The sequence below is a fragment of the Scyliorhinus torazame genome, chromosome 5, assembly GCF_047496885.1.
Source record: "Scyliorhinus torazame isolate Kashiwa2021f chromosome 5, sScyTor2.1, whole genome shotgun sequence".
In the NCBI taxonomy this organism is placed as follows: domain Eukaryota; kingdom Metazoa; phylum Chordata; class Chondrichthyes; order Carcharhiniformes; family Scyliorhinidae; genus Scyliorhinus; species Scyliorhinus torazame.
This window is the reverse complement of record NC_092711.1, coordinates 185,168,286-185,192,479: the sequence shown is the minus strand read 5'-3', so window position 1 is coordinate 185,192,479 and position 24,194 is coordinate 185,168,286. Positions and strand designations below refer to the sequence as shown.

Genomic DNA, 24,194 nt, shown 5'->3' with positions numbered 1-24,194 from the left:
CACTCTGTGTCACTGTCCGGTATTTCGTCTTCCTGGGTAGTGCTGTCCCGGGTAGGGGTGTCCTGGGTAGTGGTGTCCTGGGTAGTGGTGTCCTGGCTCGGCTGTGACGGGGGCCTGTGGCTGCCCCTCTCGTCGCTGGGTGGCATACGCCTGCGTCGTCGCACCCGCACGTGATGGGGGCGTCGTCTCCCTGTTGCTCCAGGTCTCTCCGTCTCCCGTGGTCTCCAAGGGACATCCTGCGGGCGTCGCATGCCGGAGGGTCTGGCTCGCTCCGTCTCCCGTGGTGTGCAAGGGGCATCCTGCGGGCGTCGCATGCCGGAGGGTCCCGGTCTCTCCGTCTCCCGTGGTGTGTGAGGGGCATCCTGCGGGCGTCGCATGCCGCAGGGTCCGGGTCTCTCCGTCTCCCGTGGCATCCTACGGGCGGTCTGCATCTGCGGGGATGGGTGTCTCGACGTTTGCTCCTGCGATACACAATGAAGCATGCATGGTTAGACACGCAGGCAGTGATCAGGTGATATGGGGGAGGGGGATATAGGGGAGGGGGGATATGGGGACGGGCTGTCGGTGGCTCACTTGCTAGTACGCCCCCGACCTCTGCATCAGCAACCTCCCGGTCCTCAGGTCCGCCAGCCAGTTCCAGGGCCCTTTCCTCGTGATCGGTCAGTGGCCTCTCATCAGCGGGGCCTCCTCCAGTCCTCACATGCTCCCTGGTGTTGTGTGCGCGTTTCTCCTGTGGCGGGGGCGGGGGTGGCAGGGGTAAAAGGCAACAGTGTTAGACAGGTATATGAATGCACGCCATCGGTTGTATGTGTATTGCAGAGGTTAAGGTTAGGGCTGGATTCACTTGGGGATATGAGGGGGGGGGGGGATATGGGGGAGGGGGGATATGGATATCGGACAGGGGGAGGCTCACCCTGCCTGCTCTGACGAGGTTGTTCACCTTCTTGTGGCACTGGGTGCCTGTCCGTGGTGTCAGGGCCACAGCGGTGACGGCCTCTGCCACCTCCCTCCACAGACGCCGGCTGTGGCGTGGGGCAACTCTGCGGCCGTGCCCGGGATACAAGGCCTCCCTCCTCTGCTCCACTGTGTCCAGGAACGCCTCCACATCCCGTGACTGGAACCTCGGGGCTGAGCGGCGGCCGGCCATCCGGTCGGGTGGGGGGGGAGCAGCGCGTCCTTGTGAGCCGTCACGCCTTGCGACGTGTATGACACTGCACAGCGTGAACCACGTGAGCAAGCGCGGATCCTGTCACGTCGCTGCTAGCCCATTTCGGGCCAGAGACTTTGCGACGATTTTTGCAGCGTGACGCAGGTCAGATTTGCAGCGTTCGGCGGACTTTGCGCCGATAGCGGAGAATTGCGCCCCTCATGTCTGAGGTATCTGGAGAACGCTCTGACTCAAAGACCTCCCATGGTAAAATGTACTGAAAGTGGCATTTACCTGGAGAGGGGCGGATACTAGGTTACCTTCTTTGCTCTGAATCTGTAGGATTTCTCGGGAGGCAGCCTGCTTCTTCAGTTGATGCGCAGGAAGATGACCCACCTTCTCCCCATGTTCATCGAAGGCGCCCCAGAACGTTGTATCTGATGCACCGCTTTCTTCATGGGAATCAATTCAAATTGAAGTTGCAAGTTTTTTCTATGCATCAGTAATTCCGGCATTGGGGAAAAAGAATATTGGCGGTCAACCTCCAAGGTGCAGTCCACCAGCCTTTGTCATTCCACTCCTTTTTCACAATGTGAGCTTTATATGAGATACTCTCCCCAGAGTGTTGAAGGAGAAATTGAGTCTGTTTTGTTGAGTTTGATAAAGTCTGCTACAGCAACAATCACTCACAAAATTTGTCATCAGACTGTACAGTGGTGTCTGGCTCAGGGGCCGAAATCAAAGCTAAATTCAATAAAATGAGGGGCATTGTCTGAGATGACAATTGAGAGTATTTGGCTGCTCTTACTGAGGGGAGGAGGGATTTGCCAGCAATAAAAAAATCAACTTGGGAGTAGGCGCAGTGAACATGGGGGAAAAAAAAGAAAATCCTTTATTGTTTGGATGCAAAAACGCTGCAGGTCAACCCCTCCAATCTTATCCATGAAAGAGGTTAGTGCCCTGGCCATCCCGCTTTGGGCCTAGGATTTGGACATAGCGTGGTCCAGTTTAGGGTCCACGATGCAGTTTAAGTCTCCTCCCAGAATCATCCAATGCGAGGCTAAATCGGGGAGGACATTCACTAGGGAGTTTATGAAGCTTGTGATGTCCCAATGTTGGATTTGGATTTTGTTTGTCACGTGTACCGAGGTACAGTGAAAAGTATTTTTCTGCGAGCAGCTCAACAGATCATTAAGTACATGAAAAGAAAAGGAAATAACAGAAAATACATAATAGGGCAACACAAGTTACACAATGTAACTACAGAAACACCGGCATTGGGTGAAACATACAGGGGTGTAGTGTTAATGAGGTCAGTTCATAAGAGGGTCGTTTAGGAGTCTGGCAATAGCAGGGAAAAAGCTGTTTTTGTGTCTGTTTGTGCGTGTTCTCAGACATTTGTATCTCCTGCCCAATGGAAGAAGTTGTAAGAGTGAGCAAGCCAGGTAGGAGGGGTCTTTGATTATGCTGTCCACTTTCACCAGGCAGCGGGAGGTGTAGATGGAGTCAATGGGTGGGAGGCAGGTTTGTGTGATGGACTGGGCTGTGTTCATGACTCTCTGAAGTTTGTTGCGGTCTTGGGCCGAGCACTTGCCATACCAGGCTGTGATGCAGCCAGATCGGATGCTTTCTATGGTGCATCTGTGAAAGTTGGTAATTCACCAAATATTGGCATATTGAGAGTTGGCATATGGACCAAAAGCACCAGAGTACTTTCCAGTGAACCACAGACGATAATGTAGCTCCAATTGGGGTCATCCAGGAAGGGAATGGAGGAGGGAGAGGTTTATAGATGGTAGTCTGATGTTGCCTATTAATTTGTTTATGTCCAGTCTTTGAACGAGAACAGGCCGCTATGCTGGTGGGATCTCCTCACCGTGGCGTTGCAGGGTTCCTTGCTTGCTGAACTACAGGTATAGTGGCTGACCCCTCTGGAAGAGGCCATATAACCTGGAACATGAGGGCTGTGAATGACCAGTGAATCGGGCACATTTGAACAATTGGTCTAGACCCAAGTGTTGTGTTTCTACAGGAGATCCACTTGCAGGTAAAAGGCCAGGTAAGACTTCGCAAAAATTGGGTGGGACGTGTCTTTCGCTGTAATTGTAGGGCCAGAGGCACAACAGTACTAATCCATTAAAAAATAGTTTACGCTGGCCCGGATTAAATGGGATTTGCCATTTTGTTCGTTAATTGTCTATATTTTTATATCCCAAACCCATCAACCCTCAATAAAAACATGAAATTTGTATCAAGCACGAACTCTCTACACTTTAGCCTAAGCAACCCCATGCCAGGTGTTTGCGAGTGGGAGCAGCAGAATACCTACATTTGTAACTTCCCTTTACTAGATCCATTTTCAACGATAGCTGAGAGGCTAACATTGAGGAAACTCCCCGTGTCTGTGGGAGTCTATGTGAAGTCTGCACGTTCTCCCTGTGTCTGCGTGGGTATCGTCTGAGTGCACCGGTTTCCTCCCACAAGTCCTGAAAGACGTGCTTGTTAGGTGAATTGGCCATTCTCCAGTGTACCCGAACAGGCGCCGTAATGTGGCCACGACCAGGATTTTCGCAGTAAGTTCATTGCAGTGTTAATGTAAGCCCACTTGTGACACTATTAAAAAATATTATTATTCTGATTAAAATTTGTCTGCATATGTCGCCACATTTGTCTCCCCTTAGCTCGTCCAGCGCAACCATTGTGTCTGAGAGTGCGCGTCTAGGGGATTTTCACAGTAACTTCATTGCAGTGTTAATGTGATACTTGTGATACTAATGATTATTATTATGTGGAGTTTGTGCATTCTCCCCTTGTCTGCATGGGTCTTAACCCCACAACCCAAAAATATGCAGAGTAGATGGATTGGCCAAGTTAAATTGTCCCTTAATTGGAAAAAATGTAAATAAAGAAAATTCACTTATAACAATCCAGTGAAAGCACAGGAAGAGCAATATATACAACAGCATAATAGAAAAAACACATCAACATTAATAACTTTGTGTAATTCAACCATATAAACAATAATTATTTAACCTCTGAACGTCCAGCAATTTAAATTTTGGACAGAAATACAGAAGGGTTTACGCAAAATTCAAACCAAGTTTCTGAACAAAAGTGTTTGCGTCATCTGGGGAGTCAAAGAAGTAATATTTTCCCTCAACAGAGACTCGAAGATGGGCCAGGTATAGTAGCCCAAACCGGATACCATTCCAGAATAGGGCAAATTTCCCCCCGTTAAATACTGCTCTTTTTTTCAGCATCCCAACGCTATGGTCCTGGTATAGCCGGATTGAGCGATCCTCCCATTACAATCTCGGTACCCTCTGGCTCATTGCAGGATCTGCTCTATTTTGTTAAATGTTCTGGCACTTTTCGATCATTGCTCAAGGAGACTCCTCTGCACCAGGTCTTAGTCGCAGCACGCAATGAGCCCGATCTAGCTCTGGGGAGGGTGGTGGGGGAACCTTCTCGCCCACAATCTTAAACAACATGTTGGCTATGTATTCAGTGGGGCTGTTGTCCTCCATTCCCTCCGAACCCACAAGGTTTTGTCTTTGAGACCTGTTCTCCAAGTCACTTACTTCATTTTTCAACAACTTGATTCTTTGTGGTCGGAGAGGGCCACTTCCATATTTTTGTTAATCTCTTACAATTGGCTTGAAATTTGGTTTTGGGATTCATCCACTGGAATTTCACTTCTCCGGATTCCTTGCTTGCTGAACTACAGATGTAATGGCTGACTCCTGCGGGAGAGGCCTTATACCCTGGAACGTGAGAGGTTTGAATGGACCAATGAATTGGGCAAAAGGGTCTTTGCACTTGGTACTTTTTCAGCTCCATCGCCACAATGCGGCTGATGGCCACATGGCCGCCTGAGGGGAGGGAGGCTTACCGCCGCCGCTGTTTTGTCCCCTGCCAACTCCAGGGAACCTTCTCGGCCCTCACTCTCCTATTTTTGTTATTTTGGGGGCATTTTCCATTGCCACATTGTTCCCCCATTCATTTTTAATGTTTTATAATTAGCGCTGCCATTATTGTGCTACAAGGGTCAGATTTTGGTCGGAGCGTCTCTCTCTCCTCACATCCGCCATCGGAAGTCCCAGGTATCATTCTTGTAAACTTCTGTTGCACTCCCTCCAAGACCAAAATATCCTTCCTCGGGCATGGTGTCCAGATCTGCTCACAGTACTCCATGTGGAGTCCAACCAGTGTTTTGTAAAGCTGCGGCATAACTTCTGCGTCTTATACCCTGATTCTCCAGACGTAAAGGCCAGCATTCCATTTGTCTTCTTGATTGCACTTGCTCGTGGCAATTTAGAGTTCTGTGCATCTGTACCCCCAAGTTTCTTTGGACATCCACTGAATTTAGCTTCATGCCATCCATAAAGTACAAGGATCTATCCTTTTTTGGTCCAAATAGATAATCTCACACTTGCTCACATTGAAATCCATCTGCCAGTTTTGCCCATTAGCCTAGTCTATCATTTCCCCTTTGTAATTTTATGCTGTCATTGACACGGTCTACAATGCCACTTGACTCTGTCACCAGTTCCTTTTCCATTTTCCCACCTGCCACTGACAATATTTTCCCAAATCACCACTCAATACTCTGCCTTGCATCATGTACTGGGATGAGCATATTCAGTTTTGCAGAGAGATTCTAGACAGGGATTGTTCTCTTTAGAGCAAAGAAGGTTAAAAGGAGATTTCATGGAGCCGTTCAATATTGTGGGCTGGGGTCACTGGAGGTGGGCAGTTTGAAAGAGCAGATAGGACAAAACAGTTTCCACTGAGAAGGGTGAGTAATCAGAGGATCGGCATTGAAATTAATTAAAGACAGGTTTACATTTAGAAAGCGCCTTTCCCGACCAGTCGACATCACAATCAAATTATTGTTGTAAAGACTGACATCAGCTCCTATGTTTTGTGGTCTTTGCATTTCTTCCCTTGAAACTGGACTAATCCCCAGCCTCCCAAATAAAGATGGGTTCAGTCAAAAACTAAAATCAAGCTTACCTATTTGATTTTTACCCAGAATATTAATCCATGAAACTGTGCTGAAGTTTTTGAGCATCAGCAGAAAAAGACCCAAATGAACAGGTTTCAGTCCTGGAATTGATCAACAGCAAAGTCCAATCACTGTAGTTACTTGTGAACTCACTGGTGTCTCCAAAGATGGGATGACTGAGTAAATTCCTTCCCACAAAGGGAGCATGTGAATGGTCCCTCCCCACTGTGAACTCGCTGGTGTATCAGCAGGTGGGATGACTGAGTGAATCTCTTCCCATAATAGGAGGTGAACGGTCTCTACCCAGTGCAAAATTGCTGATAATCAGTGAGTTGAGATGCCCACCTGAACCCAGTCTCACACTGACAGCACCTGAACGTTTTCTCGCCGGTATGAACTAGTTGATGGGTCATCAGGTTCCTAGATCATTAAAGCACTTCCCGCAGACTGCTCATTAAAAAGGTCTCTCATCAGTGTGAACACGTTGATGGGCTATCCGTTCCGAGGAACTTTTAAAGCACTTCCCACAGTCTGGGCACTTAAAAGGTCTCTCATCAGTGTGAACCCGTTGATGGGATATCAGATCAGAGGAACTTTTAAAGCACTTCTTGCAGTCTGGGCATTTAAAAGGTCTCTCATCAGTGTGAACTCGCTGATGGGACATCCTTTCCGAGGAACTTTTAAAACACTTCGCGCAGTCTGGGCATTTAAAAGGTTTCTCATCGGTGTGAACCCGTTGATGGGATATCAGATCCGAGGAACTTTTAAAGCACTTTCCGCAGTCCGGGCATTTAAAAGGTCTCTCATCTGTGTGAACCTGTTGATGGGACATCAGATTCCCGGAACTTCTAAAGCACTTCCCGCAGTCTGGGCATTTAAAAGGTCTCTCATCAGTGTGAACCCGTTGATGGGACATCAGGTTCCTGCAACTTTTAAAGCACTTCCCACAGTCTGGGCATTGAAAAGGTCTCTTATCAGTGTGAACCTGTTGATGAGACATCAGATCCCAGGAACGTTTAAAGCACTTCTCGCAGCCTGGGCATTTAAAAGGTCTCTCATCCGTGTGAACTCGTTGATGAGACATCAGTTCCCAGGAACTTTTAAAGCACTTCCCGCAATCTGGGCATTTAAAAGGTCTCTCATCACTGTGAACTCTTTGATGGGATATCAACTTTGAGGAACCTTTAAAGCACTTCCCGCAGTCTAAGCATTTAAAAGGTCTCTCATCGGTGTGAACCCGTTGATGGGATATTAGCTTCGAGGAACTTTTAAAGTACTTCCCGCAGTCTGGGCATTTAAAACTTTTCTCATCAGTGTGAACTTGTTGATGGGACCGCAGATTCCCAGAACTTTTGAAGTACTTCCCACAGTCTGGGCATTTAAAAGGTCTTTCATCAGTGTGAACTCGTTGATGGGGTATCAGGTGCCTGGAATTTTTAAAGCATTTTCCACAGTCTAGGCATTTAAACGGCGTCTCATCAATGTGAACTCGCTGGTGTGTCAGAAGGTCTGATGATTGAGTGAATCCCTTCCCACACTCAGAGCAGGTGTATGGTCTCTCTCCAGTGTGAGCTCGCTGGTGTCTCAGTAGGTGGGATGATTGAGTGAATCCTTTCCCACATTCTGAGCAGGTGAATGGTCTCTCAGTGTGACTGCGCGGGTGTGTCTGCAGTGCAGATGACATAGTAAACTTCTTCTCACACTCTGAGCAGGTGAATGGTCTCTCTCCAGTGTGACACCATCGATGAACTTCCAGGATTGATTGGCAATTGAATCCCTGCGCACAATCCTTACATTTCAATTGCTTCCCGTTGTGATTGTGTTTTTGGTGCAAAAGGTCAATTAATCAGCTGAATCCTTGTCCACACACACAACACAGTTTCTCCCCACTGTAACGGTGCTTTTTCCTTCCATGTTCAAAACCTGATGATATTCAGATTACCATAAACTGTGCGACTCTGTCAGATCCTGACGTGATGTTTTGTTTCAGTTTCCCGACTGCAAATCCTCCCCTTCTAATACCCTGTGGAATTGATACACAACGGGAAAAAAGGAGTGAGAGAGAACCACAAAAACACAAAGGCAGGTCGTGAAATTGAGCTGAATTAATGTGGTAATTTTTGGAGCCGGCACCATGACAATTGCTGGTTTGTTGCAAAAACCGAACTGGTTCACTAATGTCCTTCAGGGAAGGGAACCAACACCCAGTCTTGGTCTACACATGACTGGGGCTACAATGTGAGGAGGGGGCAGCTGAGCAGGGTTTGGAGATGTGGGAGGAGAAGAGGCCAAGGAGAGAATTTTATATGCCTACAACCAGTCAGAATCTCCCAAACCCTCAACCTCCACCAGTTAAAAAGATCAGGTTCACATGTCTATGTGAACACCATCACCTCCAAGTCACACACCATCCTGACTGGAGTGAGATGCAGTTCTCGATGAACAGAACTTTCCTCCATTTAAATATTGGGACGACTGAAGCCAATGTCTTCAATCCCTGCTATAAACTCCACCCCATGCACACTGACATCATCCCTTCCCCTCGAAATTACTGAAGCAGACTGTTCACAGCCATGGTGAAAAATGTATTTTTAAATTTGACTTGCAGGGTTGACAAGGCTGAGTTTGCCATTGTCGTTTCCAGTGTCTATGCCTGGTGGCCCGCCCCATTTCCTACCTTTTTACAGACTTGGGAGCAGTTGGATACAACCAAGAGGCTTGCTCTGCCATTTCAGAAGACATTTAAAAGACTGCTGCAGATTTGGAGTCATATATATGCAAGACAAGGTGAGGACAGCAGATTGTTTTCCCTAAATAGCATTAGTGAACCAGATGGTTTGTATATGACCATTAACAATGGTTCTTTGTTCACCATTAGTCTTTCGATTTCATACTTTTAGTAAATTCAACTTCCACACATGCCGTGGCAGGATTCAAAGCTGGGTTACCAGAGCATTAGCCTGGGTCCCCAGAGGATTAGCTTGGGTGTCACCACCGCTAAATCGATGCTTCTCTGTGACTCCTATCTGGTAATAAGAAACAAACACACACTCTTTCGAGCCATTTTGATTCTGGACCCTGGATCCCATGTGAAACACATTTGTTCTGTGATGTCTGCACTGTAAACCTTTCTTTTCTCTGTCAGTCTTTTGCTGTATGAATGAAAATGGAACAATGTTTAGACCCTCTTACCTCGCTTTGAGAGTCTGTAAACAAAAGTAACTCTTTGAGTTCATCCTATCTCATGGGAGTGGGAAATTTGCCATTGCTTATAAAGGAGGAATTAAATCAAAAACATCTTTCAGATTACAAATGGATGGTGAATGAAAAAGTCAGTGTAGTTTAAATTATCACCCCCCCCCCCCTCCATTCCTAACATATCCCAGTAACATTGATTGACATGGCCGTCTTAGCTCATGATTTTTAAACTTTCATGCGTTTAATACTTCTTCGCAATAAGTCTTGTTTAACGATCACCCCTATGCTCACTGACCTTCAAAAGACTCCCGATTCAGAAGCACCAAAAATTTTAAATTCTCGTTCTTGTTTTGCTCCATGGTTGTGACTGTCTCTATCTCTGTAATGTCTCCCAGCCACACAGCTACCGAGAGCGAATTCCAGCCTATTGAATATTCCTGATTTTAACTGCTCCACCATTCGTGACCTTTATTGGGGCAGCCATGTGGATAGCACAATTGCTTCACAGCTCCAGGGTCCCAGGTTTGATTCCAGCTTGGGTCACTGTCTGTGCGGAGTCTGCACATCCTCCCCGTGTGTGCGTGGGTTTCCTCCGGATGCTCCGGTTTCCTCCCACAGTCCAAAGATGTGGTTAGGTGAATTGTCCATGATAAATTGCCCTTAGTGTTGGGTGGGGTTACTGTGTTATGGGGATAGGGTGGCGGTGTTGACCTTGGGTAGGGTGCTTTTTCCAAGAGCCGGTGCAGACTCGATGGGCTGAATGGCCTCATTCTGCACTGTAAATTCTATGATTTCATTTGCCTGGGCCAAAAGCTCTGGAACCGAGAAACCGTGAAGTGCCTGTACCTGAGGCGCTGTAACCTGCCCAGACGCGTGGAAATTGAATTAAAATGGGTGGCGTGATTGTTCTTTCTCCTTATTGGACGAAGCAGATATAATGGGCTGAATGGCCTCTTTCTGCCCCCAAATACACAGTACTATGCACGCGCGTTACTGCACAATACCACACAAATATGACCACGCATGCGCCCTACTACACATTGCCTGTTGGAGACATGGCGGCAGTGAACTCCAGTCTGAAATGGGGAAATAAACTGTGGCCCGCTCAGGACAAACGGGGAACCGGCAACTTCTTTTTCGGGAGTGGTAGTTCGCAGAACATGTTTACGAAGACTCTCCACCCACTTGCCGGTCCATGTCCCCTCCATCCCGTCATTCCACGAACTTACCCATTGAACATTCAATGAACCACTCCATGTTCGCCATTGCTCACAGTGCGCTCGCTCCACTCAGCCATGCCCTCCCCCTTCCCTCCCTCTTCCATTCCGATTGGTTGGAGGACCAGCCGCTTCCGCCCGTTTCTCTAGTCCCGCCTGTCTTTCCCTATTGGTCCGCAGTATCCGTCAATCAGCTTGGCATCGTATTGTTTTCCAGAGGCTCGGCTCAGAGCAAGGTTTTGCAGCTCTTACAGCTGTTTCCTGCCTCACAGTGAAGGAAGGAGGGAGGGGCCGATAAGTTGGGCAACACTGATCGATGTGACCAGAAAGCAAGGTACTGCAGATGTTGCAACTCCCATTTCGAAGCGGAACATGTTGGAAATACTCAGCGGGTGGATTGTTTGCTGCTGCCTCCTTTGCTCCCATGCCTCGGACTTTGGAGTGGGAGGTGTCACGTGACTCGTGTCGGTGCTGCAGGAGCGGAGGCCCAATTCGGCTGTGCCACTCTGAGGTTGGATCAGGATACTTTGTGAACTACTGGTGACCTTTTGTGTCATAGAACGTAGAACAGTACACCACAGTACAGGCCCTTCGGCCCACGATGCTGTGCCGACCATTTATCTTAATCTAAGATCACCCAACCTACACCCCTTCAATTTACTGCTGCCCATGTGCCTGTCCAAGAGTCGCTTAAATGTCCCTCATGACTCTGACTCTACCACCTCTGCTGGCAGTGCCTTAAATGCACCAACCTCTCTATGTGTAAAGAACCTACCTCTGACATTTCCCCTATATCTTCCTCCAATCACCTTAAAATTATGTCCTCTCGTGACAGCCATTTCCGCCTGGTGAAAAGTCTCTGGCTACCTACTCTATCCATGCCCCTCATCACCACCAGTGATGTACTGCACCCAGTTTGGGAACCGTGTGAATTGTTGATGTTGTATGTTGTTACTTGTTTGTATTTTATGTTTGGATTCGAGTGCGATAGCGAGTGTGAATGACTGTTTTAACATTATGTGGAGAGCACGCCAAGTGCGAAGAACAACATCATGCCGAGTGTAAGGAATAACCTCTTGCCAAGTACGATGTTCCCGTAACAGCCTCCCCGAACAGGCGCCGGAATGTGGCGACTAGGGGCTTTTCACAGTAACTTCATTGAAGTCTACTTGTGACAATAAGCGATTTTCATTTTAATTTCATTTTCATGTGTTGCTAACTTTCCGGTTGGTTCAATTGCTCTGTTTTACTACCTTTGCTCTCGAGTCGCCAAGTATCTTTATGATACCGCCACGAGGTTCAAGTCCAAGTAATGATCAATAACCCAATACACCGATTAGTAAGATTCAAATCAAAGCACATTTATTATACACAGTAATCGCTACTCATGCACAAATTCTACGTCTAAGCTATTTCTATAACTAACAGGCCTATACTTAACTTCGGACTGGCCCACCCAGTCAGGGGAACCAATGGCCTTTCGTTCGGGTTCTGAGTCTGCGGGATTCGAAGTTGGTACGGATTGGTAGCTAGGAGCGTCTATCTCGTAGCGAGCGTTGAATTAAGACTTACTTCTGTCGGCGGTCACTGCACCGGTTACGGTCAATGTTGGTTCGTGTTGCTGGGTGACCCGGGCAGGATGAAGATAGAGAGCTGAAGAGAGCGATTTGAACTTGGGGCTCAATTCTTATAGTCCCCAGGGGCTTCCCGCCTTTCGGGGCGGACCCTGTACCTGGTCCCAAGTGATTGGACTTTGTCCCAATCGCTTGGTTCGATTTCTCCTATACTGGAGCGGTTCCCTGATCGATGGGCGGTCTTGAGGTGTTCGTTCACCTCCTTTGTGTTGGCTCCTGCTGGCGCCGGGGAGTCTGGCTTTGCTTTGTGTGTCCCAAATGTTACTTATTGTTCCCGGGGATTGCTCATCAGTATGTAGATGGCTGCTACATTGTTATGCTGATGGTCGCTGGTATCGTTGTTGTCTGGCCTTTTGCAGAGTTAAATACACAGCAAACCTGCACCTACTGGTTTCTGTCTGTGTTGGCTGACTTTCCCATCAGCCTTTGCCGTTCGCCATTTTAAATCGGGAGTTGCCCAATTTAGGTGGCTACAGATGGCACAGCAAGGGCATACCGAGTGCGAGGGTCCTGTTTACTACATATTTGTTTACTATGTAATTGTTTTCTTTGTGTGACTACAATGTTATGTGTTCTGTTGATACATATATTTTGTAGTGTATCCTGTGTGTATAGCATGATGCCGTTTCCCTATGGACTCATGGTACTTGTGATATGAGGATGGTTCATGGACCAGGTTTGGTCTGTCTCCTTGTAAAGGTTAAATGCTGGTGCGTTTGTGGTATTTTGGCTGTTTACTGTTTCATGTTGATTCGTACTTTGTTTTTGTATACACAGGAACACTTAATAAATTAAAATGTGCTTGGACTGACTTGCTTAGACGCTCCTCTTACCTGTTCGGACTGTTTTCCGGCAGTTGGGCTTGGTGCAAAGTTCTCCTGCTCTTCTGGCTGTCTGGTGCCTGTCCCAGTGTGTGTTTCCTGCCTTATCTGCCTAGTTGTGTGGAGATGTAGGGAGTCAAAGTATCTGGGAATCAGACAGCACAGAAAGGCCCTTTGGCCCATCATGTCTGTGCTGGTCAAAAACAACCACCTAACCATTCTAATCCCATTATCCAGCACTTGGTCCTTTGCCTTGTATGCCTTGGGATCGCAAGTGCACATCTAAATACTTCTCAAATGTTATGTATGAGGGTCTCTGTCTCCACCACCCTTTCAAGCAGCGAATTTCAAACACCCACCGCTCGCTGGGTAAAAAAGTTTTTTCTCCCATCCATCTCCTTCCCCTTACCTTAACTTTATGCCCCAGGTCATTGACCTCTCCACCAAGGGGAAATATTTGTTCCTGGTTACTTTATCTATGCCACTCATAATTTTATACATCTCAATCATGTCCCCCCTCAGTCTCCACTGCTCCAAGGAAAACAATCCAAGTATATCCAATCTCTCCTCAAAACTAAAACTGTCCAGCCAAGGCAACATTCTAGTAAATCCCCTCTGCACTCTTTCCAGTGCCATCATATCCCTCATATAATGTGGATTTCAGAACTGCACACAATACTTTAGCTGTGGCCTCACTAAAGTTTTATACAGTTCCAGCATCACTTCCCTGCCCTTAAACTATGTTGATTCCCAAATTTCTTTCTCTGTCAGTCTGGCCTCAATAAAAGTTGAGATGGATTCGCACGTAAAAATAAGTTATTTATTTAGCTTGCAAGCTTGATTCATTTCATAAGAGACATCCAGTTTCCTATATCCCAGAAAGCGAATGAACAAAGAAACAAAGGGATCTCTGCAAATCAATTCAAATGGTATCAAGTTTCACATACTTGACGCCCATAGGTCAGCCTATATCCCTCCTGACCTGTTTGATCTATTCTGATTGGCTCACTTCCAATCCCTTTCTCTGGCCCCTATCAATGCAGCATCACTCTCATAGACACACCTCTTCCTGCTTTTTCCATGCGGTCTCAAATCCCTTTCTCCCTAACTGCCAGAATCAAAGTGGCTTATTTCTACATTACATTAACTAGTATCTCTAAAGTAACTATTTTATATCACATTCGTCATTCCCTCCTTTTATCATTCCATGATAACCGAACTATCCAATCCATAGCTACGGTTCCTCATCTAAAAGATCCGTCGCTGCATTTCCAATTCCTGTCTTAGCCCCCCTTCATCTGCCTCACCCTCATGGATTTTAACAGTTAAATTTTTTTTTTGGTGATTGGGGCGGTGATCTGATCCAGTGCACCCCGCATTCTACCCATCACACATTTAAGGATGGCCAGGCCCACAAAGATGCAGCCGCTAGCTACCACTAGATACATGGCCATATTTATCAACCAGTCCTTCCATCCTCCAAATCCCCAGTTACCCCAAGAGCCAGGATCCTGCATCCCATCCAAGTGATCCCGTATGCGATCCATAAATTTAGTGATGTTAGCGGTCAAGTCCTGGACTCCCATGATACACTTGCCCTGTACTATGGCGCATACCCCACCCTCACGGGCCAGAAGATAGTCAAGAGCATACTGGTTCTGCATTGCAAACAACCGTAGCTGAGACAACTCCTTGGTTATTGCCCCGAGGGCTCCCAAGGTTTCATTTCCCAAGATGGTAAGGCCGCAAATAAAATAATTCCGATCACTGACAGCAAAGGAACCCCCCACACCTCCCAGTTTATCCAACTTTGAAATGCCATTCGGGCCGCCCAGCAATGCGGAAAGCCCTAGTCCCAACAGTGATATGAGAGACATTCGCCCAGCCACAGAGGAGCTGGAGGCCGGCGTTCAATGGAACGCAAGTGGTGTTGTAACAAACGCATTGGCCAGACGCCTGGGTGATATGGCACCTCCTGTCCGTACAGGTGGGAAACAGACATGTTATATTTGTGTCCACCTCTACCAGCAAACAGCCATATCCTTCACTGCTGAAGCAATTCTCGTACGACCGGGAATCCCTATTGGGAGTGAAGTGGCTAGGTATGTACGCTCTCCACCGTCGCAGCCTATCGTACTGTGAATGGGAATTATCCCGAGGAAGGGCAAGGCAAATAGCCGGTGGTGCTGAACCCGGATCGTAAGGAAGAGTGACCTGATCGGGCAGTGGTTCGGAATGCTGACAATGAACCACCGTTTGGGGAGTGCCCCAAAGCGGTGAAACAGAAAATAACCTAGACACCGCTGCGGGGTTTGGGTAGCAGACAACCCGTCCCTGGCCATACAGACGGTGGTAAATCTGGTAGAAGAGATTCATACTACCCGGGTTTTCCTCAGTTTGGCCTTTAATTAACTTAAGTGTATCTCCCGGTAACCTACGTCCTAGCTGTACTTCCCTTCTCATACGTCCCGTCCTCTCTCTAGTCCCTTTCTCTTTCTCATAGCCTCTTCCTACACTCTTCTGACAGCCTGATTTTACCTTTATTGTACCACTCTTAACACATCCAAAATCAAATTTACATGTATTCCAAAAACAAGGCAATGTCCATATAATGTTCCCTTCCCATCGCCGGGACCGGTGCAACTGCTTCATGACTCCTGCATTCTCCTTAACTTTGATGACCTTCCATGAGTCGATACCATGTCCTCATATATGGGGGCAGCGAAGAACATCACCTTTGCATAGGTGATGTATCCTTGTAGATTGGTTGGGGCTACACAGATACATAATATTCCCCTTTTCCATGTCCATCGCCAATAACACGCCAAGCGAAGTGAGGCCAAATATCAGACAGGCGATGCGTAGCCACTCCATCATGCTCCACACCTGTAAAATAGCACTGGAGAAGGGAGGCAGGTTAGTATCCGACCTTTTACAGTAGTGGAGATGGACTCAATTTACAGTGATGTAGGTGGACCCAAGCACTTCGCCCCTCCACTTTAACTGCTGTGGGGGTGGTAAGGAGAACTTGGAAGGGCCCATCCCATCGCAGCTCCGACCCCTTCCTAGTCCAATTTTTGACCATGACATAACTACCGGGCTGGACTGAAAGTGAGCTAGGTACTGGGGGCAATGGCTGGTGAGCCGCGCAGACCTGGCCATGGAGTTCCTTGAGCACTTGCGTGAGGGCTAGAACATAGGCGGTCATTTCTTCAGTCATCTGATGAAACTGAACCAGTCTGGGAACCTGCAGGCTCCAGGGAGTTCTAAGAGGCCTGCCATAAAGAATCTCGGCGGGAGAGAGCCGGGCCGGTCCCGCAGGTGTAACCCGCAGCTGGAAGAGGGCAACGGGGAGCAACTTAAGCCATGTCAGTCCCGTGTCTGCTCTTAATTTAGCCAATTTAGTTTTGAGGGTCTGATTGTGTCTCTCAACCAACCCGGCCGCCTGCGGTCTGTAAGCACAGTGTAACTGCTGGCGTATGCCCAACTGGGAGCAAAACTCCTTGTTAATTTGTCCAATAAAATGAGGCCCATTATCAGAACTTAACTGAGCTGGTATACCGTACCGGGGAATGATTTCCCTCATCAAGACTTTAACCACAGTAGCAGCTTTATTATCGATAGTCGGATACGCCTCGACCCATCTGCTGAACACATCCACAATGACCAAAACATATTTATAACATTGACACCTTTCCAACTCAATGTAATCCATTTGGAGCGTCTCAAAGGGACCACTGGGCAACGGGGTTTGCCCCTTCCCACAAGGGATACCTTTTCCGGTGTTATATTGCTGACAAATCAAACACCGATTACTGATACTTTGGGCCAACCCCTGCATTTTAGGGTGCCACCAAGTGTCCAGCAACAAATCACTGGACCCTCGAGCCCCACAATGAGTTGCAAAGTGTACACATTCAATGACCCATAAAGCCAGCACATCAGACATACAAGTCTGATGTGCAGGCGTAGTCCATAAAGAGGAAACAGAATCATATGTAAAACCTAACCGTTTCCACATTTGTTTATCACTCTCAGGAGCGTCCTCCTGTAACCTTATGACGTCTTGGATGGTTGGCATTGACTTGTCAGAAGCAGACATATTTATAGTAGATCGTTTAGTCTGACTTAACATCTTAGGCACCATCACTTGCTGAATTTGTGCGGCTGTTCGCGCTGCACGATCTGCTCGTTCATTACCAACGTCAACTGGGGTTGTACCATTCGTGTGGGCAGCGCATTTAATAACGGAAATCTGCGCAGGCATAAGGAGGGCCTGCAGTAGGTCATTAACTAAACCCCAGTGGGATATTTGACCACACATAATCATGTCAGGTTGTTCTGACGAAATGTCACTCAAATCGCCCCTTATTGTGGTAGTTTCCTGAATCAAGGCTAAACATTCTTGACCAGGTGCGTCCTCATGGACAGGGGGACCGCTAAGAAAACAGGCTGGATTGATAGTGGTACAGTATTTAAATGTCAGACGTGGATTGTTGAAAAGGTATATCTCATACCTATTCTGATGAGCTGCGGTAAGATGCTGACCATTCGCCCCATATCCCTGGCATGGTACTGGTCATGGACCTGACGTGTAATATGAGGGCTTACCGAAGCTGACTGTGGCCATAAATGTGGTGATATTGTAACAAAATCGGCTGTACCTTCTTTTCCCGTGACTGTGGCTGTAACCTTGACTGGCCATTCGGTCTCAAGTAATGGCCGGTATTTGTCCTCCAACTCCCTGTTTCGTCCAGTTCTGTCATAGGCCAGGGTAACGTGATGCAGTGACTGTTCAACGTCTTACGTCCACCACTGGGGGGTGATAGAAATATAGCACTGTTATCTCATCCTCCTCTTCGCTGATCCACCCACCCAAAGTCACTATATTGGGGCTCCTGCTGGTAAACTACCATTTCTGCCGCTTGTTGGGGTCGCAGATCATCCTTTTTCATTACGTACTCAGTCTTAACCTTTGTAACTGAGCCTCCTTCTTGGCCTACACCCTCCTTCCAGTAAAATCAGACTGCCCTTGCCATCTGGGAAGGGTCGTTCTCTGTCCAATTCATGTTATTACATTTCACAGCAGTAACCACAGAAGGTGGTAGGCAATGCATTAACATAGCACAGTATTGAGGAGAATTCTGACCATTTTGATACAGCAAATCGCCTGACTGCCCCTGGTAGATTTCATTAAAACGCTCCAGAAATTCCCCTGGCTCTTCAGTTTTCCTAGGTTTTAGGTCTAAGATAACAGAAAGATTTATGGGCCTTTGAAATGTGCTATTCAACGCATTCAAGATCTGTGTCCTTCTTTTCTCTATTTGCTCTTTTTTTTTTAAACTTAAAAATGTTTGAAAATTCAAATTGAATTACTGCAACTTGCAAGCTTAGCTCTGATCTCAACTCAGAACTAAATTTACAATTTGCTTAACACAAACTTGTATAACATTTACAACTTAATTATTTCTTTATCTTAACAATTTTTCTTTTAACAAGTTTTTTTTTTCTTTTACATACACATAAGTATTAGCAAAATCAACTATCATCTCCAGATTGACACTTTTTAAAATGGTGTCCATGATCTTCTTTAAGTTTCTATTAATCTCCAGATAAAATGAGATAAACCTTATTTCAAGTAAGTAAAACTTAAGATTCTGGCAATTTCAATCAATTGCTTTCGAAAATAATAACTTTTATCAAAGAGGTGGAGAAACCCACTGGTTTCCTTTAATTAATTCAAAACGTAACTTTGCTGGTGTTCACTGACTCAAAGGAAAGGTATCCGATTACACTACGGCTGCTGCTGTTATCTCAAAGCCTGAGTGAGAAGCACTGTCTGTTTTCAACTTCGCCTGCTGCTGTTAACCCTTTGAGAGACTTCTGCTTCAACCAATATGCAGCATTCCTCACAATCTCAACTAGACCTCGGAACTGCGTTTTTCGCCAATACAGTCCAAGGAGACAATTTTAGCTTAATCAACTATATATTTAAAACAATCACACATAGAGTTGAACCATCTTCAGATTTAAAAACAGTTATACTGGACTGAACCTTCATCTATTGAAGTCCCATCAGCCCCTGAACCCATATAATAGACTGAACCTTCATTACTGAAGTCACATCAGCCTCTGAACCCATATAATAGACTGAACCTTCATTACTGAAGTCACATCAGCCTCTGAACCCTTATACTTGGAATTGAATCATCATTTGAGATGTCCCATCAACCCAAAACCCTAACCCAAGCCGAAACAACAATATGAAATCCCATCAATTAAATTGCTAATCCCCAGACTGACCTGTGATTTCGTCGAGGCGGTCTTTCTGTGCCAACTGCGAGTGACCAGACTAATCAGACGATAGGAAGAGGGGAACAATCAATGCGCGGTCGTTTTCCAGTTCTACATTGAGGGCCCTTTGTTCCCCATCCTCCTGTTCATAATCAGTCTAATTCTGATTTCGCAGTTGCATCAGGATCGCCCTGAGAAATCCCGGTTTTCGGCACCAAATGTTGATTCCCAAATTTCTTTCTCTGTCAGTCTGGCCTCAATAAAAGTTGAGATGGATTCGCACATAAAAAGAAGTTATTTATTTAGCTTGCAAGCTTGATTCATTTCATAGAAATATAAGAGACATCCAGTTTCCTATATCCCAGAAAGCGAATGAACAAAGAAACAAAGGGATCTCTGCAAATCAATTCAAATGGTATCAAGTTTCACATACTCGACGCCCATAGGACAGCCTATATCCCTCCTGACCTGTTTGATCTATTCTGATTGGCTCACTTCCAATCCCTTTCTTTGGCCCCTATCAATGCAGCATCACTCTCATAGACACACCTCTTCCTGCTTTTTCCATGCGGTCTCAAATCCCTTTCTCCCTAACTGCCAGAATCAAAGTGGCTTATTTCTACATTACATTAACTAGTATCTCTAAAGTAACTATTTTATATCACATTCATCAACTCTATGCCTCCGATATTATATGCCTTCTTAACCACTATCCACCTGCTCTGCTACCTTAAGGGACTGGTGTACATGGACAACAAGATCCCTCTGATCCTCAATGCTTCCCAATGTCCTGCCATTTATCAGGTATTCCCTTGCTTTGTTTGTCCTGCCCATTGCATTACCTCACACTTATCCAGATGGATTCCATTTGCCACTGGTCAGCCCACCGATATCCTCTTGTAATCGAAGGCTATCCTCACTTTTTATCACCCCACCAATTTTCTGGCTCCAAACACAAATTACCACTGTGGTCCTTAATGGGCCCTAATCTTTCCTGAGATACCCTTTACCCTTAATGGACTTGTAAGACAACTTCGGATTTTCCTTTATTTTACCTGCCAGTGTCCTTTTTGCTCACCTAATTTCCTTTTTAAGTTTCCTCCTGCGCATTCTAAATGCTTCTCGGACTTCTGCTGGTTTGTGCCCTCGGCATCTGCCTCCCTTTTTCTCCTTATCCAATGCTGTATATCCCTAGATATCCAGGGTTCATTGGAGTTGTTGGTCCCACCCTTTTTCTTTTTTGGAACATGTTGGACTTGCACGCTCCCTATTTCCTTCTTGAATGCATCGCACTGTTTCATAGATTTCATAGAATTTACAGTGCAGAAGGAGGCCATTCGGCCCATCGAGTCTGCACCGGCTCTTGGAAAGAGCACCCTATCCGAGGTCCACACCTCTACCCTATCCCCATAAGCCAGTAACCCCACCCAACACTAATCGCAATTTTGGACACTAAGGGCAATTTATCATGGCCAATCCACCTAACCTGCACATCTTTGGACTGTGGGAGGAAACCGGAGCACCCGGAGGAAACCCACGCACACACGGGGAGGATGTGCAGACTCCGCACAGACAGTGACCCAAGCCGGAATCAAACCTGGGACCCTGGAGCTGTGAAGCAATTGTGCTATCCACTTGTGCTACCGTGCTGCCCACCTGTGACAAATGTCACAGATTTGCCTAAAAGTGTCTGCTCCCAGTCAAATCTGGCCAAATCATATCTGATCTTATTAAAATCGGCCAACCCTCAGATTCGCTCTTGGGCTCATCGGTGTACTTTTCCATAATAATCTTGAATCTAATGAAGTTATATTTGACCCTTCAAGTCTGCTCTGCCATTCCACAAGATCATGACTGATTTGTTGCGTTGACTTCCACACTCCCCATCTACTCTTGTTAACCTTTGATTCCCTTGCCAACAGGAACCTATCTACCTCTGCCCCCAAATATTCAGCCTTTACCGCCTTCTGACGCAGAGAGTTCGAATGCCACACAACACTTGGACAGGAAAAGATTCTCTTCAACACTGTCTGTAAAGGGTGACCATTGTATTTTTTAAAAAGTGCCCCTTAGTGCTGGACTCAATCACAAGCGGAAAAATCCTTCCCACGTCCACCTTGTCAAGACCACCCAGGATCCTATGTGCTTCAATCAAGTCACCTCTCACTCTTCTAAACTCCGGTGGCAACAAGTAAGGGTAGAGGTTCAGAACAGACAATTCTATTTTGATGAAACATTCTTTCCTCTCTTGTTTCCCCACAGATATGGTTTAGAGCAAAATGAGCCAAAGTCAGCAACAAAAGCAAAGGGAACCTTCCTAAATGAACGCTCCCGCATCATGCAGGTTCAGCACCACTTGGCCCTCCATCCTTAATTTATTTACTTAGTTTTTCATTTAAAAAAAAAATTCTACTTTTTTAAAATATCTTTCATAAATACCTTGATCTAAAGCAACTTATAATCAGTAATTTAAAATTGATTTTCCAATTTAACGCAGATTTCCTATTAGTCTTACAAGTCACGGCCTTTTTCAGGTTTTTTTCCCCCAATCAAGGTGTATCACTCACCTTCCCGGACTGCTCTCGATGTCTATATCACTCACCTTCCCGGGATGCTCTCCGGTTTTTATATCACTCACCTTCCCGGGATGCTCTCCGGTTTTTATATCACTCACCTTCCCAGGATGCTCTCCATCACCTTCCTCGGCTGCTCTCCGGTTTTCTCATGCTCCGCTCCTGTTGCTCCTACTCTTCCCAATAGAGGCTTGCATTGGTCCAGACAGGGTGACAGGTTCCCTTCTCTGAAGGACATTCAGGAACCAGTTGGGTTTTTACAACAATCCAGCAGCTTTCATGGTCACTTTTCCTTGTGCCAGCCCCATAAATGACCAGATTCATTCAGCACAATTTCACAACCTGCCTTTGTGTTTTTGTAGGTTCTCTCTCCCTTTTTTCTGTTTTAAATCAATTTCATTGGGTATTTGAAATGGAGGATTTGTAGTCTGGAAACCAAACATCTCACCAGGATCTGACAGAGTTGTTCAGTTCATCATAACCTTAATATGTTGGATTTTGAACATGGTGGAAAAAACACCGTTCGCAGTGGGGAGAAACCGTACATGTATTCTGTGTGTAGATGAGACTTCAGTCGATCACCTGACCTGTGAAAACATAAATAGAGTCACTACAGGGAGAAAGCTTGGAAATGTGGGGATTGTGAGAAGGGATTTAATTATCCAGTTCAGCTGGAAGCTCATCAACACAGCCACACTGGGGAGTGACTACTCATCTGCTCCGAGTATGGAAAGGGATTCACTCAGTCATCCAACCTGCTGACACAGCAACGAGCGTACACTTGCACCCAGTGTGGGAAGGGATTTGTTAATTCAACCACAAGTTTATACTGGGGGGAGACCATTCACTTGCCCTAAGTGCAGCAAGGTGTTCATTAATTCATCCAACTTCTGGTGACGGGATATGCTGAGCAGTCACGCACAAGGTGGCTCTCCTCCGATGGACACGAAAATAGGCACTTCTGGTCAAAATTAACCTGCAAAAACTAGACTAAAAGATCCCCTCATCCTCAACAACACAAAGACTAGCAGGAATGGCGGGGAACCAGCAGCTCCAGAGGCCACAGAGAAACACAAAATGGCAGAAAAGGACAGGAAAAGCGAGCAAGTGGGCCAGCGGATTCACGAGATGGCGAGTCCACGGCCACACCCGACAGAGGGAGACCAGTGACCGCAAGACAAGATCCACCAGCATCCCCTCTCCCCACATCCCCACCGGAGGATGGTTGGAAGACATTCCTCACAAAAGAACTGTAGGAAGAAATAAAAGTCAAGATCAAATTGGCAGTGACATTAGCGCTGGCCACCATACAGGTGGGCCTCAACAAAGTGGGAAAGAGACAAGAGGCTCAGTGCAATACAATAAAAGCACTGGAGAAAGCCTTGACATACCAGAGCGATCGAATCATCGCCCTGGAGGCCAAAATGAAGAGGTTTGTGGCAGTCCAGGGAACCTGAAGAGGAAGGGGAGGACCAGAAGAACCAGTCGAGATGGCAAAACATTGGAATAGTTTGCCTGACAAAAGGAACCAAGGGCAGGGACCCAACGAACAATGTGGCACAGATGCTAGGAAACCTGGTGGGAAGGGACAACCTCCACAACCCACCTGAGATCGACAGGGCCCAAAGGTCCCTCCGGCCAAAATCCAAATGGGAAGCAGCCGAGAGCAATCATCGCCAAGCTACACTGGGGGCCAGGAAAGAATCCCACGATGGGCCAAGCAAACAAAGGCCTGCAGCTGGGAGAACACAGAATCAGAGTGTACCAAGACATTGGGGATGACCTGGCAAAGTGCCGGGCAGCATTTGATCGGGCAAAGTCGGCCCTGTACAGGAACAAAATCAAGTTTGGGATGCTTTACCAGCCAAACTTTGGGTAACATACCAGGGCATGGAGCATTACTTTACCGCCCCTTCAGATGCGGACGACTTTGTCCTAAAAAACAGACCGGATTAGCAACAGAGAAGGCAGCGATGAAACAGACACAGGAGAGACAGATAATGTTAAAGGATGATTTCTGTACCGCCTCGTTCTGAACCGGGGAACCAGTTCAGCAGGGAATTAGCAGGGACCAGAGCAGTGAGATCTGTGGCGTGGGCATTATACGCCGACTTGCATTGGGCCCTAGACAGTTGCATTCTTTGCAGGACCGGAAAATTGTCAAGGTCCGGGACGTGGAGAGCTGGCACCGTCGTCCATAGTGTGCGGTTCGTTAGCAGCTGTGCTGGGGACAGGCCAGCAGACAAAGGAGTCGCCCTGTAGGCTAGCAATGCCAGGTGAAAATCTGAACCCGAATCAGCAG

At 46.7% G+C, this 24,194-nt stretch overlaps 2 protein-coding genes across 7 annotated transcripts in view; one reads left to right on the top strand and one right to left on the bottom strand.

The window, feature by feature from the left end:
* Positions 1-4,130: 4,130 nt before the first annotated feature.
* Positions 4,131-10,683, bottom strand: LOC140420796 (uncharacterized). The gene is made up of 2 exons (XM_072504825.1): positions 10,583-10,683; positions 4,131-8,178 (listed from the first exon to the last, which is right to left on the bottom strand). The coding sequence occupies exon 2, from the start codon at positions 7,837-7,839 to the stop codon at positions 6,610-6,612; it is 1,230 nt and encodes a 409-aa protein (XP_072360926.1). The 5' UTR covers positions 7,840-8,178; positions 10,583-10,683; the 3' UTR covers positions 4,131-6,609.
* A 105-nt stretch (positions 10,684-10,788) lies between these two features.
* The window catches only part of LOC140420795 (uncharacterized), a 243,839-nt gene continuing 230,433 nt past the window's right edge, over positions 10,789-24,194 (top strand). For 5 of the 6 annotated variants that reach the window (XR_011946588.1, XR_011946581.1, XR_011946574.1 and 2 more), the window contains exon 1: positions 10,795-10,904. The gene's annotated coding sequence lies outside the window, so the exon portion shown is untranslated. Of the gene's footprint in view, positions 10,905-24,194 lie in introns of all 6 variants that reach the window. The other variant, XR_011946577.1, reaches the window with a different exon arrangement.